The sequence below is a fragment of the Hyaena hyaena genome, unplaced genomic scaffold (genome assembly GCF_003009895.1).
Source record: "Hyaena hyaena isolate Hyena2069 unplaced genomic scaffold, ASM300989v1 scaffold_184, whole genome shotgun sequence".
NCBI lineage: Eukaryota > Metazoa > Chordata > Mammalia > Carnivora > Hyaenidae > Hyaena > Hyaena hyaena.
In genome coordinates, this window is record NW_024080817.1 from 842,156 (window position 1) to 858,105 (window position 15,950).

The following is a 15,950-nucleotide window of genomic DNA, read 5'->3' on the forward strand; positions in this document are numbered from 1 at the left end:
CAAAATTTAACATTTTATTTAGGAATACATACATATGTTGTAAAACTATAACAAGCAGGAGAATGCCAACTATAAAATTCAGAATACTCCTCACTTGGGGAGCAAGCACACAGAGGGTTTCTAAAACGCAGGTGATACTCTATTTCTTGAGCTGGCTCACGGTACACAAATATTTACTATTCTTTGTACCTTATACATACACATCTGTGAATTTCTGTAGGTATGAAAGACTTCATTTAAAAAAGAGAACAGTGGAAAATGTGAAAGACTTGAAAAATGAAGACTACTGTTTATGTTGAACAATAAAATTAGTGTACAAAAAGTATACAAAGAAAATGTTCAATTTTTTATTGTCTTTCTGTGCCCTATACAATCGGTATTAATTGAAAAGGGTCATAACCCTAGTGTGAAAAAAATAACAAGCAGAGTCCTTGACACAGTATCTTAGTACCTGGTGCTCTAAGTTAGACAACAGTAAATACGTTAGCCACCCATGTCTGACTCTTTGTCTTTCATCTGTACTTAGATTTTTCTTTATCTTTGGATTTCCTGGGACTCCTACTTCGGTCTCTCTTTTTACTCCGTTCTCTTTCGTAGGGGTCTGCTTGGTATTTGGCTTTGTGACTATTACTGTAGTGGCCATCCCTTTCTCGAGATCGGCTACGACTTCGGTTTTGAGGTCGGTCTCTCTTTTCACTCTTTTGTTTCTCCCAACAGCTTTCTTCTTCTTCATAGTGACCAAACCCCATTTCCCTGTAGATATCCTGTCAAAGGAATGGGGAGAGAGTTAGAGGTGAATGGGTAAAAGAACCATTTTGCAGGCACTGACAATTAATAAAACTCAGCAAGCAGCCATACCAGCTCAGACTGGAATACTACCACTAATGCCAAGAATCTTGTAAATCAGAAAGCAAAAATAATTCAGAAAAAGCCTTAACCATTTTTCTTATCGATCTCATTGCTTTGTATCTACTCTTTCAGCTGAACTAAAGGATCAGATCCAAAATCAAGGAACTGAAATCACCCAACTGAAATCAGAACAAGTCTTTAGAGAAAATCGTGACACCTAGAATTCTGGTTGTGGCTGGTCACCTTTTCTACCTCCCCCTTCCTCATTCCCCAACTGATCTGCAATGGAATTACTAAAATTCCCCTAAAAACCCTACAAAGAAGAGATAGCCAGGAGAGGTTTTAGACAAGTCAATCAGTCTAAAAGGAAAATAGATACTGCATCCTTTGGTCTGATTATTTTTCAGGTGTTTATTTTATCACAGCTCCTCTCAAAATCTTCAAATAAATTTTCCTTGTTTACACTAGACTGATACATATTTCTACTAAAATCATTTATTTACATCTATCTTTAAAATGAGTTAAGAGGGGCGCCTGGGTGGCTTAGTCGGTTAAGCGTCCGACTTTCGCTTGGGTCATGATCTCGCGGTTAGTGGGTTCGAGCCCAGCATCGGGCTCTGTGCTGACAGCCAGCACAGAGCCTGGAGCCTGTTTCAGTCTGCGACTCCCTCTCTCTCTGACCCTCCCCTGCTCACGCTGTCTCTCTCTCTCTCCTAGAAATAAATAAAAAAAAAAAAAAAAAAAAAATAAAAATAAAAAAATAAAATGAGTTAAGAAATAATGGAAAACTCCACTGCTCTTAAGAGTAGGTACATTAAATTCTATTCTTAGTAATTAACAGTAGTAATTTTCACATATAGAAGAGGGCTACTTAACAATTCTATTTTTACTTGTATTCTAGCCCTAATTAAAATGACTATCTTGGCAAGTAGCTGAATCTAGAGACGAGAGCCAGTGCTCTTTCAAGAGAGAAGTTCATAAAATTCAACTTCCTTAACAGATTTCTCTCAGAGGAAAGGTAAAATCCTAAGGATTGAGATCCCAAGGGTCCTAACTCTATCACCACAGAGATTATAATAAATGCAAACATCAAGGCTTAAAATCTAGTATGATGAATGCCTATGTTAAGGACTGGGTTTTAAGCAAAGATTCATAATTATTGCATACACTGTCCAGATACTATACCTTACACCAGCATGGAAGATTGTCGTATGTGAAAACAGATCTAATATCTATTACAACCAGTTACTGGTTACCAGTTACAACCAGTGTTTGAGGAGTACAATATTATAAACTGATTCGTGATTTCTCACACAATCCCAATAGTTCTTGTTCCAGAGGTAGAAAAATGACTATGCGGCTTAACCCTTTACCAACTATTTTCTAGCAAAACATGAAAGCCTCAGATATAAGATTTTTTTGTGCTTCTTGTAACATATACAAAATGTAAGTATCTATGTGTTATTCTGTCTGTACACTTAATTCCTGTATTGGTTGAGACAACCAACTTTTAAAATGGAGAGACTGCTTAGCTGATGCATAACTCTTTTAAGTCGTCAGCACATTATTATACAAATAGGCACTTAAGTGCTTTGAGTGTTTAAAAGAACAGAGAAAGAGATAAAAGATTACACAGTGCTTAATTCTTTGAAAAAACTGAGGAAGCTGAAAACGTGAAATGGACAGAAGCCTTAAACCCTCTCCTACCTGAAGAAGTTTGCAAAGCTACATAAGCTTTGAAGTCAGGCAGCTCTAGGTTCAAATGGTCTTTGCCATTGAGATGTGTCAAACGAAAATCTTGAGGTGAGATTTATCAGGGAAGGTTTCACAGAGAAGTTAGGACTGGAGGTGAACCTCAAAGAGTGAGTGGGTTTGGCTGTGGCTTGGCTGCAGGAAGACTAATGAGTGGAAGTGAAAACCGAAAAGCAAGGAATAATCAGCACTGTGTGCATGAAAGAGAAAAGTTCAGGTGGCTGGAAGAAGCCACATTAGAACAGATCCTTTAAGTATGAGCTAGCACAGTGCCAAGCACTTTAGGGGTACAATATTACCCTCATTCTAGAAATAGAGAAACTGAGATTCAAGAGATCTATACAGGCTGGAGATCATTATTTAATTGATCAGTAAAACTTGACATGTAAAATTGAAAAGGGGGTGGAACAGAATAATGAAAAACAACTCATACCTAACTGAATCAAAGTAATGTTAAAGTTCTAGCTCCCTCATTAAACTCTGAAGGCTCACAGGCCTGTGGGGTCAGGAGCTTTACATCTAAAGTGAGAGAAACTAATTCGATGAACTCTAAGTCTTTCCAGTACAGACTGTAAAAAATTCAATCATTTTAGGGGCACCTGGGTGGCTCAGCTGGTTAAGCATCCAACTTCAGCTCAGGTCAAGATCTCACGGTTCCTAAATTTGAGCCCCGCGTTGGGCTCTCTGCTGTCAGCACAGAGCCTGCTTCGGAATCCTCTGTCGCCCTCTCTCTCTGCCCCTTCCCTACTCTCTCTGTCAAAAATACATAAACATTAAAAAAAAATCTTAAGAAAACATCCTATCATTTTATACACTTAAGACACAAGACAAAATGATTAAACTGGCATGTGGCTAAAAAGGAAAGAAAAAACACCATAAAATGACCTATTTATGTGTTTGTTTTTTAAGTGGCCAATTTAAAGCAATCCTCTTAACCTGGTAAATGATTTCATGTAAAGCAGTCCAAAAAAAATTCTAAACTAAGAGCCATTCTTGCTCAGGTCTCTAGAACTCAATCAAAGATTTAGTCAAATCTAAATCACTAAAATAATATTAAATGATTAAAATGACAGTAAAAATGGAGTCCCAAATTATAAGAATAATAAACACCTTGAAAGCCACCGAGGACTGACAGCCAGTATGAATACTTCTCAGCAAAGGCAAACCCACAGCTGAGAACTCACTTCCTGGAACCCTAGTAAAACTCAGACCTCAACAACACAGTAACCACTTTGGAATAAAGACATGAGGTAAAATAATTAAACAGAAGTTTTCGAATTCAATAGCAAGTCTGTCACTCAATAAAAAACAAAGAACTTCAGAAAATACGTTACGTTAAAACATTCTTGGAGCGCCTGGGCGGCTCAGTCAGTTGAGCATCCGACTTCAGCTCAGGTCATGATCTCACAGTTCATGGGTTCAAGCTCTGCGTCAGGCTCTGTGCTGACAGCTAGCTCAGAGCCTGGAGCCTGCTTCAGATTCTGTATCTCCCTCTCTCTCTGACCCTCCCTGCTCATGCTGCCTCTCTCTCTCTCTCAGAAATAAATAAAACATTTTTAAAAAAATTAAGACATTCTTAGGGAACTAGGCTTACCAAGCAAAATACCAGTAAATAGGAAGATCTAAGCTATACCTGAAAATAACCTAGTACTGAAAATGCCCTTTAGTGATTATATGAAATCAAAAGGATAAAAATCAGAATAATACAAAAAATTCTGGCCCACTAAAATCTTTTTTTTTAATGTTTTATTTATTTCTGAGAGACGGTGTGAGCAGGGGAGGGTCAGAGAAAGAGGGAGATACAGAATCTGAAGCAGGCTCCAGGCTCTGAGCTGTCAGCACAGAGCCTGACGCGGGGTTCGAACCCACGAACCATGAGATCACGACCTGAGCCGAAGTCGGACGCTTAACCGACTGAGACATCCAGGCACCCTTCTGGCCCACTAAAATCTTAAATACAGATGCTATTTAACTGGAAAAAAGAAAGTAATAAGAGGAATTAGTGTAGTTTTTTACTAAATCAAAGTGCAAAATCAGGGGCACCTGGGTGGCTCTGCGTTTAAGTGTCCAACCCTTGGGCGCGGCTTGGGTTATAGTCTCAGCGTTCGTGAGACAGAGCCCTGTGTCAGGCTCTGCACTGACAGTGTAGGGTCTGTTTGGGTTCTCTCTTTCCCCCTCTCTCTGCCCGTCCTGTGTTCTCTCTCTAAATAAACAAATAAATACACTTAAAAAAAATAACAAAGTACAAAATCCAAAAACATTTGCTTTAATATACTCTGAGGGGAGAAATAAAGTTAGGAGATTATTATTTAGAATTTAACAATTTTATAATTGCCAAGTGACTTAAAATTATTTGAAAGATACTAACAGTATTCCCCTCGAAACTATTTGATGTCTTTTACTCCCTGACAAAAAAGAAAAATATTTGCTATTGTAAGTTTTAAGTAATCAAAAAGATGATAAAAAAGATTCACAAAAAGAGGAGGGAATCACGGACTTAATTAAAACGTGGCCAAATTCTGGATTTTTTAGACCTCTGATTATTTCAAACAGCGCACGTGTATCTCGAGCCTAAATTCACTGAAGATTCCATGTCCAAGTGCAGGGTGAGAAACTGCAGCGAAGAGGAACGCATGGTGCGTGCAGTGGGAGGAGGAAGCGGGGAAGAGACCAATGAGTGTTAGTGGTAAATATGCTAAATATTCACAGAAATGTGACATGGCCACCATTTTAAAAGCCTGGGCTGGTCTGAGGCTAAACTAATAGAGTACAGAAATGGGTAAGAGGGAGACGTGCCATTCGACCACACTGGCGTATTATACTAGAGGACACACTAGATCAGTATGGCAACAGAATTTAGGAGAGGAAACGGCCAGGAATAGATTCCAGGTAAGAGAAGCAGCAGAGTGGTTAGGAGTGCGTGTCCAGATTTACACTGTGCTTCTGTTACTTATCAGCAGTATAAGGGCAGGCGCTAAACCCCTTCAGTTCTCACTTTCTCTGTTGTGAAATGGGGAAAATCGTATCCACCACACACTGTCAGCACACAAGAGATGTTAGCTATTACTGATTCATGTGCCTGTTATTTGGAGGACTGAGCAACAGAGTGAAGGTATAACTTAAAGTGAGGGCAGGGCATGAATGATGGCAAACTTTAAACAGAGGAGAGGCTATGGAAAAAGATACATGAGATGACAGCAAGAAGCAGGAATATATGCTATCTAGAATATAGGAAACTAAGAATATATATAAAATATGTATCTGCTGAAATTTTTTAAAAATGAAGAATCCATGAAACACATTAAATGGTTACCTTGGGGGCAGAAGAGAAGGGGAAGGGGGCAGGGAGAGAAACTAGGTTCTCTATGTACTACATCGTAGATCTTACTCTGGAACCATACAAGAAATTTTTAAAACTACAAAACATACAAAAAAAATATTTAAGCAATCCCTACACATCAAAAAGAAACAAACTGAAATACGAATCCGGTTAATGGCCTTACCACAGAAACTATTGCAAGTGACTTTGAAAACAAAGTAATTTGACTGTAACGGTAAAAGTAGTAATACCCTGTGTAGAAAATGTGTGCACACACGGTTTCCTTCACTTAATCTCAACAACACACCTGTGAGGTGAGCACAATCTCAATTTCACAAAGGAGGAACCTGTAGCTCAGAACTTGAGCTCACTAACTTGTGGAGGCCACATCAACAGCCGTACAGAAATGTACACCTAGCTTCTCTGAAGCCAATCCTTGACTTTGCCAACTGTACACATCTCTCCTTCTCTGTGTCTTTGCTTGACATTCTCACCAGCTTGAATTTTCTCCCTTTTCACCTCTGCCTAAAATCTCTGCATCAACTACGACCTGGCTTAAGGCTTCACGTGGTTAATTATGAGAGCTATTTTTATTTCAGGTATACAAAATGGAAACACCTAAATGTTCCACAGGCCTGAAAACCTCAAGAGCTATCAGTACTATACATAACGCTTAGTAATAAATGAAAATGATAAATGAGCACTTTTTCAGCATAACCACACCAACGGGAATTAGCATCCACAGGTATGGAAATCACACTGGTTTTGTAATATGGAACTAAATGATATACTAACTTACTTTGAAAACAATCTTTTATCATTTGTGATATATGTTCTTAAAAATTAAAGTTCGTTAACCCCAGTGAAACCATTCTGTGTTCTAGAGTTAGGAACATATCCACCCTGTGCAGAACTATACCCTTGGTCCCTAAATTATGTTGCTAAGATGTAATTTATTACAAAGAGATAAAGTATATATCCCTCTACAGCGAAGGCTGGATGGTAGAAATACCTGATTAGTATTTTTGATCGGCACGTAGTCCTCATCTTCTTTTTCTTCAGAGCAGTGACGAGTTTTCTTCTTGTGTTTTTTACTTGTGTGTGAGTGACTTGATTTTGAATCTTCTGCTTGCTCATCCAGTACAAGATCGTATTTTGCACTGCAGGAGCTAGTTAAGGACAGATGTGAGAACTGACACGGATAATACATCCAAACAGAAGAATCTGGGAAACAAGGGAGGCCAAGAGGCTAAAGGTAACTTTTTAAAACAAAAAGTGTCTCACAAGCACAGGGTTTATTTCTAAAACTCACTCCTAATTTCTTTCATCACATAGTCAGGAAAAATGGAAAGAACCCTGACCTTAAATAAGCAATTAACAATTGGCAAGTAAGTGAGCCAAAAGCATGGAGGGCAAAAAAACCGTATCCACAAATGAAAATATAAGCAGCCACAAAAAATAAGGAAACCTATTTGTCAATAATAAAAAAACTTAAACTTAGAAACTGAGGTACATGATTCATTGGAAAAAAAAGAAGGTATTACAAACCCCAAAGGCCCAGGAGCTATATAAGATGAAACGTACATTCATGAGACTCTTCCTTTGAAGTACTAATTAGTTCAATCCTGTAGGAGGAAATTTAGCAATGCAGAGCAGCAACTACCATATTTTTTTTTTTTTTTAATGTCTATTTAGTTTTGAGAGAGAGACAGGGTACGAGCAGGGAAGGGGCAGAGAGAGACGGAGACACAGAATCCGAAGAGGCTCCAGGCTCTGAGCTGGTCTGCAGGGCTCGAACCCACAAAACGTGAGACCGTGACTAGAGCTTAACCGGATGCTTCAATGACTGAACCACCCAGGTACCCACAACTACCATTTTAAATGATAATAAGAATTTATAAAAAATTAAAATAGTTAAATGAACCAAGGCATATATAACTATTTTTAATAACTGTGAGCGACATAAAGCCTAGTAAATGAAAACAGTCTTCAATATATTATAGAACTTCACCATGACAGATTACTGCGAAGAAAGATACTAGCAATGACAAATGAATGCAATGAAAACACCAGGAAAGGTGTTTATGAAAAATTAAAAGTAAAAAGAGCTGGAAACAAAAACTGTCTATACCATATGGTAATCATTAACCTACAAAGCATAAAAGATGAAGACTTGAAAGGAACAATGAGAGAAGGGATCATTTTTCTAGGTGGTAAACTGTGAGTGAATCTTTTCTTTTTTCTAATTGAAGTGCAGGTCACATACAATATTGCATGAGCTGCAGGTGTACAACACGGTGACTCAACATATACGTGAATGAACCTTGTTTTAATTTCACATAAACATGTTATCAAAATTATGATAATGTATTTTAATTCAGAGATAAGTATGTTTTCTAATAATGTACTATCACATCTTAGAATAAGAGAAAATATAAAACCATTACAATCTCTACTGAAAGTCTATTTTAGAATTTGAGGAAGGCTAGCAAGTGCCAGAATAGTGGTTTTAAAAAAAAAAGCGTCTGAGGAAGGCCCACACGCAGAGCTATTTCAGTGGCGTGTGGGACTAGAGCAAATCACAGACACACTTCCCTCAGGACGGGAGTTTCGGGTCTGCCTTCACGCTGCCGCAGCTCCGTGCTTTCCTCAGCGAGGTCGCTCTTCTACAGAAGACTGAACAGGAAAACGCTCATGCCCTGGCTTTTCACAAGATGGCTGCTCAGCGGGCAGCAGATACTATTGCTACTCCACTACCCCTAACTTCTTTTCTCCTTTAAAGTATGTCACACTGTTTCCAGAGTAGCTTCTGGAGCTTCTCCTTTTTCAGGAGGCCTTGCCCAGCATTTCACCTTACTGTGCTGCTTTACACATGCTACTCCCTCCGTCCAAAATGCTTGAAGCAGCAGTTTTCAAACTGCTGACTGTACGCAGTCAATGGGGTGCAAAATCTACTTAGTGGGTCGCAGCCAGCACTTTGTAATAATGTAGAAAAGAAAAGAGTATGTGGTACCTCGTAAAAATACTATTGCATTTCTGTTTCAATTATGTGTGCTTGTGAATGGCTACACTTGGACTGTGGTGGGTCAAGAGGTAAACTGTATTTCTGAAATGATGGATCAAGTTAGAGTGAACAGCATGCCACGTCCTCTCCTCATATTCAGGTTGCAGCTTTTACATCACTTCTCTTAGTGTTACCCGAGGGTGTTCCCTCACTCCTTGCCTCCACACATCCCACATCCCACAAACACAGTGCTTAGCAACACTCTAGACATATTTATATTCGATCCACGGTAATTATTTAAAGTCTGCCCATCCCCCCTCTCCAACAATAAAACATAAGGTCTATAAGGGCAGGGGCTAGGTCTTACTGCTAAGTATATATATAACAGATGCCAAATAAGTATTTGTGGATTATTTATTAGACCACCAGATGTGACACGTGTCACATCTCTTCTCCCTCACTCAGCTACTATCTTCTACTCACTACTATAGTCAATGCCTGTAGATGTCAAATCTTTCCAATTAAACACAAATTTGAGATCTCCCTGTCTTCCTTTTCAGTTACTTCCCCGAGGTTTACCCTGGCCAAGTTAAACTTGCCTTTCCTTTTGTTCTATTTTTTATCTTATTAGTAGTCTAATTTACAGCAATTTCTCTTTCTCTCAAGATTCATAAAAGTATATCTCCACCATGACTTTTTAACTTAAAACTTATTATTATAAAAAAAAGTTACCTGATTATTATATTGTCCTCTAAATCTCCTTTCCTTGACATAGTAACAAAGTAACATGTAATACACAATGATGGAAAAATATATGTCTCTTACACATTATACTTTTTGCTTTTTATCTCTTACATCTTATAAACACATGTGCTACCAATCTAATATTGTACCTGAGATTATAAATACCTTGCTGAATTGAAATCTATCAATTACCAACAACATAAAGACCACCATACTTGGTCAGACTCAAGAATTTCCTTTTTCTTGCTCAATACTCTGAGAGTGATTAACAATGGTTTATATCAGGACATGTCTGTCTTCTCCACTAATTTCAGAAGACGGAGGCAAGCACTTTTCAATACTGGCCACATGTGGTTGTATGAATTACTTAAAATTCAACAAACTTTAAAGTTCAGTTCCTCAGTCCATTTCACATGCTCAAAAACCACACGTGGTTAGTAGCTGTACTGGATGGTGGAGATATTTTCCAGCACTGTAGAAAGTTCTACTGGACAGCCTGGGGCTACAGATTTATTCTAAAACATGCATGATTTCCTTTCTTAACTTTCAGTAATTTATCACCTAAAATTTAAAACATTTTAATACTACGTATTCTTTCTTTCTTGCAGCCTGACCTACTTACCTCTATGAGGGAAAAGACACTTTCCTGTTCTTTATACTCTATGCCTAGACTTCCTTTTCTTTGTCCCACACACTTCCCTTCTTCCAGCTGCAGTTACTAGCAGGGAAGCCTAAATTTAATTTAAAGATTTGTTAAATAAACCTCAAGTGTATTCAGGGGTGCCTGGGTGGCTAAGTCTGTTAAGCACCCAACTTCGGCTCGGGTCATGATTTCATGGTTAGTGGGTTCGAGCCCTGCATCGGGCTCTGTGCTGACAGCTCAGAGTCGGGAGCCTGGTTCAGATTCTGTGTCTTCCTCTCTGTCTGCCACTCACCTGCTCACATTCTCTCTCTCTCTCTCTCTCTCTCTCAAAATAAACACAAAAACGTTAAAAAAAACTCAAGTGTATTCCATCCATACCTTTTACGATTTTAATATTTCAATCATATCCCTCCAGTGTTCATCTTTTTAGACTGGATCTTAGCTTACTGTTTGGTGTGTCTGCATGTGAAAGCCTCCTCATGTTGATTATGTCAGTATATTTCAGCTTTATCCAGTTCTTACACCTTACAATGTTTTATGTATTATAGATAGTCAACACATTTTTTAAAATGAGTATATAACAAGTCAACCTGATATTCATCTTTCTTTGATGAATACTCGGAAAAGAAATGTCTAAGGCAGTGTGGGAAAAGAGAATCCCTAAACCACTAACAGAAACTAGGAAACAAAGAAACCATTTACCAGAAAGAATCGCAAAAGAAATAACTTTTGCAATGTGTAGAGTGATAGATTTATAATGAGAATATCAATGAACAAATTAAATGACATAATGTAAGTAGTATGTTCCACTGATTTTTACTTGTCTCAGCCTAAAACCTCAAAAAAACTTAAATGGTCAAGTCAATGGATTTCTTTTTAATCCTATAAAAGTCAACTCTTGGGGCGCCTGGGTGGCTCAGTCGGTTAAGTATCCAACTTAGGCTCAGGTCATGATTTCGCGGTTCATGGGTTCAAGCCCCGCATCAGGCTCTGTGCTGACAGCTAGCTCAGGGCCTGGAGCCTGCTTCCGATTCTGTGTCTCCCTCTCTCTATGACCCTCCCCTGCTCACGCTGCCTCTCTCTCTCAGAAATAAATAAAACGTTAAAAGTTAAAAAAAAAAAGTCAACTCTTGCTTACAGTATAAGCCAAATAAATATTTGTTGCTAGACTGACAATGTACTAAGCAGAAAGAAGCAACCTAAAATAAAAGGATTTTGTTAATCTACACACTTACCATCTCTAAAGAAGTTAAACATTACAAGGAAGGTTAACACCAAGAATTTAGCTAAACTATCTGAAGAAAACTTCTGACTCTGGGGAACTGAAAACATTACAATTATATACAGAAAATATAAATCTTACCTGAAGATTTCAGAATAAGTGTTAACCTTAACCTAAGAGTAAGGAGGGAAAAGAATTCGGCTAAAGATTTCTTTGAACTGTAAACTCCATACAACAGAGAAAATACCAAAAAAGGAAAAGTGTATGTAAGATGGTAAAAAAAAAAGATTAACAATAAAATGATGTCTTCACAAACCATCTGGATTCAGAAACCTTGTCTTCTATGGACTTTGTGACTTTTTACAACATCACACAGTACTCTACACAGAGCAGACGGCCTCTACATTATCGACCAATTGGTTCTTGTGAAGGATACTCCTGCTTGGGCTTTACTTTATCTTTCAAAACTAAATTAGATGGTTTATCCTGTTCCTTTTCATACTCCTTGAAATCACTCTTGGTGTATTTCCCACCTATTTATTTAAAAAAAGAAAAAAAAGAATTTAGTAAGAAAACTCACCTAATTTATCCAAGAACAAAAATTATCTTATAAGAGGTATAATATATGAGCTATTTTATGAGTAGCATATATATACTGAGGGACAGAAAACGGCTGAAGATTAGTCATTCATTCTCCATTACTATTGCAAATGAAATCTGATACCCATTTTCTAGGCAGTCCTACGCTGCCACCTAACAACAAATGAGAGTATTACAACATCAAACTTTAAAATCCTAAAGTACACAGGGAATACTTTCACTGGGAAATGACGCAGTTAAATTGACGCCATTAAATCCATAGTAAATTAGGTCCAAAGGAAATTGAGGGCTTGAGACTGGAATCTGAGATCTGAGAGACTTAATGTGGAAGAACTTAGGCTTTAAGGATCTCTGACTTGTCAAGAGATACGGACTAAAATCTCAACAGAGCACCAAGCAGATAGGACACAGCAGGATGTACACAGAAGTTCACTGAAGGGTGTGAGGGGGAGGGTTGGCAAGAACACCAAAGACAAATGGTCTCTGTTTTGAAATTCTTGCTTAAGAGCACCTTTATTCCTCCAAAGGGCCAAATATGAAATCAACAATCCCTTCAGAAATACAGGACCTACTCTTCTATCATGACCGGCCTTCAGTGGCAGGGCAGGGAAAGAGCATCATCCTCTGCCGCCCCTCGACTCCCAAGCCTACTCTCCTATCAGAGGAAGTTCAGTCCCAGACCGGCTGACCGATCTGCCTTTCCTATCCCCTCAACTGTCATGACAAAGTGCTTCTAGTGGGAGGGCTTCCCACACAAGGGTCAAGTCTGAAGGTACAAGTAAAGCAGACCACAGGTACACAGAGGTGCTGTGATTGCAAATCCTACATACACCTTGACTATTATCGGGTTCTTTAAACAAAGGAGAAAATAGGAATAAAAAAAGTAGATAAGCATCAAAAGCAAGATGAATCTATCTGGTAATTCCAGAAGCTCCTGAAATAAAACTGGCGAATAGACAATATTTCACGTGAATATGAAATAGACAACTGCACGTGTTAAAACACTGATAACTGTAACAAACAGGTACCATTTCATCACTAACAGAAGATTCTGTGCTTGTCAGGAGTTTCACTATGGATGAGGCAGTTCTGGTATAATGGAAAGAGCAACAGATTAAAGTGAGAAGCTCTGTGGTCAAATCCTGACTCTAGTGCGAGGCCCTAGGTCAGCCACTTCTTTGAAATTCATTTATATTCTCTTCATTTGTAAGTTTAAAATAATAACTACATTTCACAGAGCTATAAGACCAAGTACTTAGCACTGTGAATAGCATATAGTATATATTCAGTTTATTTAATATGAATCCATAATATATACAACTATCTTAAAACTATGATTAACATGGGGCGCCTGGGTGGCTTAGTCAGTTAAGCGTCCGACTTTCGCTTAGGTCATGATCTCGCGGTTCGTGGGTTTGAGCCCTGCGTCGGGCTCTGTGCTGATTGCCAGCTCAGAGCCTGGAGCCTGTTTCAGTCTGTGACTCCCTCTCTCTCTGACCCTCCCCTGCTCACGCTCTCTCTCTCTCTCTCCTAAAAATAAATAAAACATAAAAAAAAAAAAAACTACGATTAACAAATAAGCATATTTATGATGGCATATGTGAAGCTAAAGTATCTGTCTCCTATATGACATTTTATTTTCTTTTTTTAAAGATTTTATTTTAGGAGCATCTAGGTGGCTCAGCCAGTTAAGCATTCAACTTCAGCTCTGGTCATGATCTCATTGGCTGTGGGTTCAAGCTCAGAACCTAGAGATTCTGCTTCAGATTCTGTGTCTCTCTCTCTGCACCTCCCCTGCTCTCACTCGCTCTCTCTCAAAAAAAAAAAAAATATATATATATACATATATATGGGGCACATGGGTGGCTCAGTCGGTTAAGCATCCGACTTCAGCTCAGGTCATGATCTCATGGTTAGTGGGTTTGAGCCCCACATCAGGCTCTGTGCTGACAGCCAGCTCAGAGCCCAGAGCCTGCTTCAGATTCTGTATCTACCTCTTTCTCTGACCCTCCCCTGCTCACACTGTCTCTCTCTCTCTCATAAATAAATAAAACATTAAGAAAAATAAAAATAAGAAAATAAAAGAAAGTAAAATATTTTTTTAAAAAAGAAGAAAAAGATTTTATTTTAAATAATCTGTACACCCAATGTGGGGCTTGATCTCATGACCCCAAAATCAAGAGTTGCATATTTTACTGACTGAGCCAGCCAGGAGCCCCTCCTATATAACATTTTATTTTACTTTAATTTTTTAAGTTTATTTATTTATTTTGAGAGAGAGAGAGAACAAGCAAACAGGAGAGGGGCAGAGAGAGAGAGAGTAGGAAAGAGAAACCCAAGCAGGCTCCACACTGTCAACACAGAACTTGATGCCAGGGCTGAACTCACAAACCAGGAGATCATGACCTGAGCTGAAACCAAGAGTTGGATGTTTAACTGACTGAGCCACCTAGGCGCTCCTTAGAGAGGACTTTTCAGTGAACTTCTTATTTTTTTCTAAAACATTATACAGGAGTGGGTGGCTCAACTGGTTAAGCATCCAGCTTTTGGTTTCGGCTCAGATCATGATCTCACGACTTAGTGGGCTTGAGCCCCACATCAGGCTCTGCGCTGGCAGTGCAGAGCCTGCTTGGGATTCTCACTCTCTTCCTCTCTCTCTCTGCCCCTCCCCCACTTGCACTGTCTCTGTCTCTCAAAATAAATAAATAAAATTTTTTTTAAAAAAGTCCTCTGTAAATAAACTACATTGAAACTACTTAGGAAGGCAGTATCATTTTTTCAGTGGATGGATAGGTTAGGAAGAAGAATCAAGAAAAAAAACAAAAACTAAATTAAGTCCTATTTATATCATCCGTTTATGTGACCCTGGATAAATCACTTCACAAGATTCTGCCTCAAGTTCCTTCTCTGTGATGAGGGACTGTAATTGTACTGCTTTCATATATATCGGGAATGATAAAATTAAATCAGCTCTTTGGGGAGAAAGCCCCACAGAAGAGCCCCCTGGCAGCACCACTGGACGAGAACCACAGCGCACTAGGCCACCAGCTCCCCTAGGGTTCTTGAACATACTTGATTCTTTTGTTTACAAAGCTGCAATTACCACATGGGAAAAACACACCATCTTAGTGCCTTAATTTAAGTCTTCTCAAGTCCCTGAAAATAGAGAGCAGTGTGAAAATCCAGTCATGCCATCCAGGACAGTCTCATGGGAGGAACCAACACTACAAGGAACTCCGGCCCGACACTCTCCCACCATGGAGAACACGGCTTCCGGTGGGCCTTCCTCGCCTATTCAGGCCATTTATAATTTCTCCCTTTTCTGAACTCCCACAAGGTGCCACGACCTACCAAACAATCCAGCACATCACTCTCAAGTAGTGGTCTTTCTTTCTTATTTGGGGGGGGGAGGGGGGGGGGGAAGAATTCATAAAAATCATGAAAACGAAAGAAATCCTGGAATTCCTAGTAAAATTTAGCATTACATGGTAAATGACTATCAAAGAAAATCTTTTAAAAATACTGCATCAAAAATCAAAAACTTGCATTATCTAAAAAATGTTTTTAACATTTATTTTGAGAGACAGAGAGAGAGCACGAGTTGGGGAAGGGCAAAGAGAGAGGGAGACACAGAATCCAAAGCAGGCTCCAGGCGAAAGCCTGTCAGCACAGAGTCTGACGCAGGGCTCGAACCCAGTGACCATGAGATCATGACCTGGGCTAACATTGGCCGCTTAACCAACTGAACCGCCGGGTGCTCCAAAAACTGACATTATTTTAGCGCGCAGATATTCGACCTTAATGCCACTACCAGAAC

The 15,950-nt window shown here is 38.9% G+C and overlaps 1 protein-coding gene across 1 annotated transcript in view; it reads right to left on the reverse strand.

Moving 5' to 3' along the window:
- PPIL4 (peptidylprolyl isomerase like 4) overlaps positions 1-15,950 on the reverse strand; it is a 37,257-nt gene continuing 21,307 nt past the window's right edge. The window contains exons 11-13 of the mRNA XM_039240955.1: positions 11,970-12,066; positions 6,933-7,080; positions 1-764 (exon numbers count right to left, since the gene is read on the reverse strand). Coding sequence (XP_039096886.1) covers positions 513-764; positions 6,933-7,080; positions 11,970-12,066 — 497 coding nt within the window. The 3' untranslated portion in view covers positions 1-512. The remainder of the gene's footprint in view (positions 765-6,932; positions 7,081-11,969; positions 12,067-15,950) is intronic.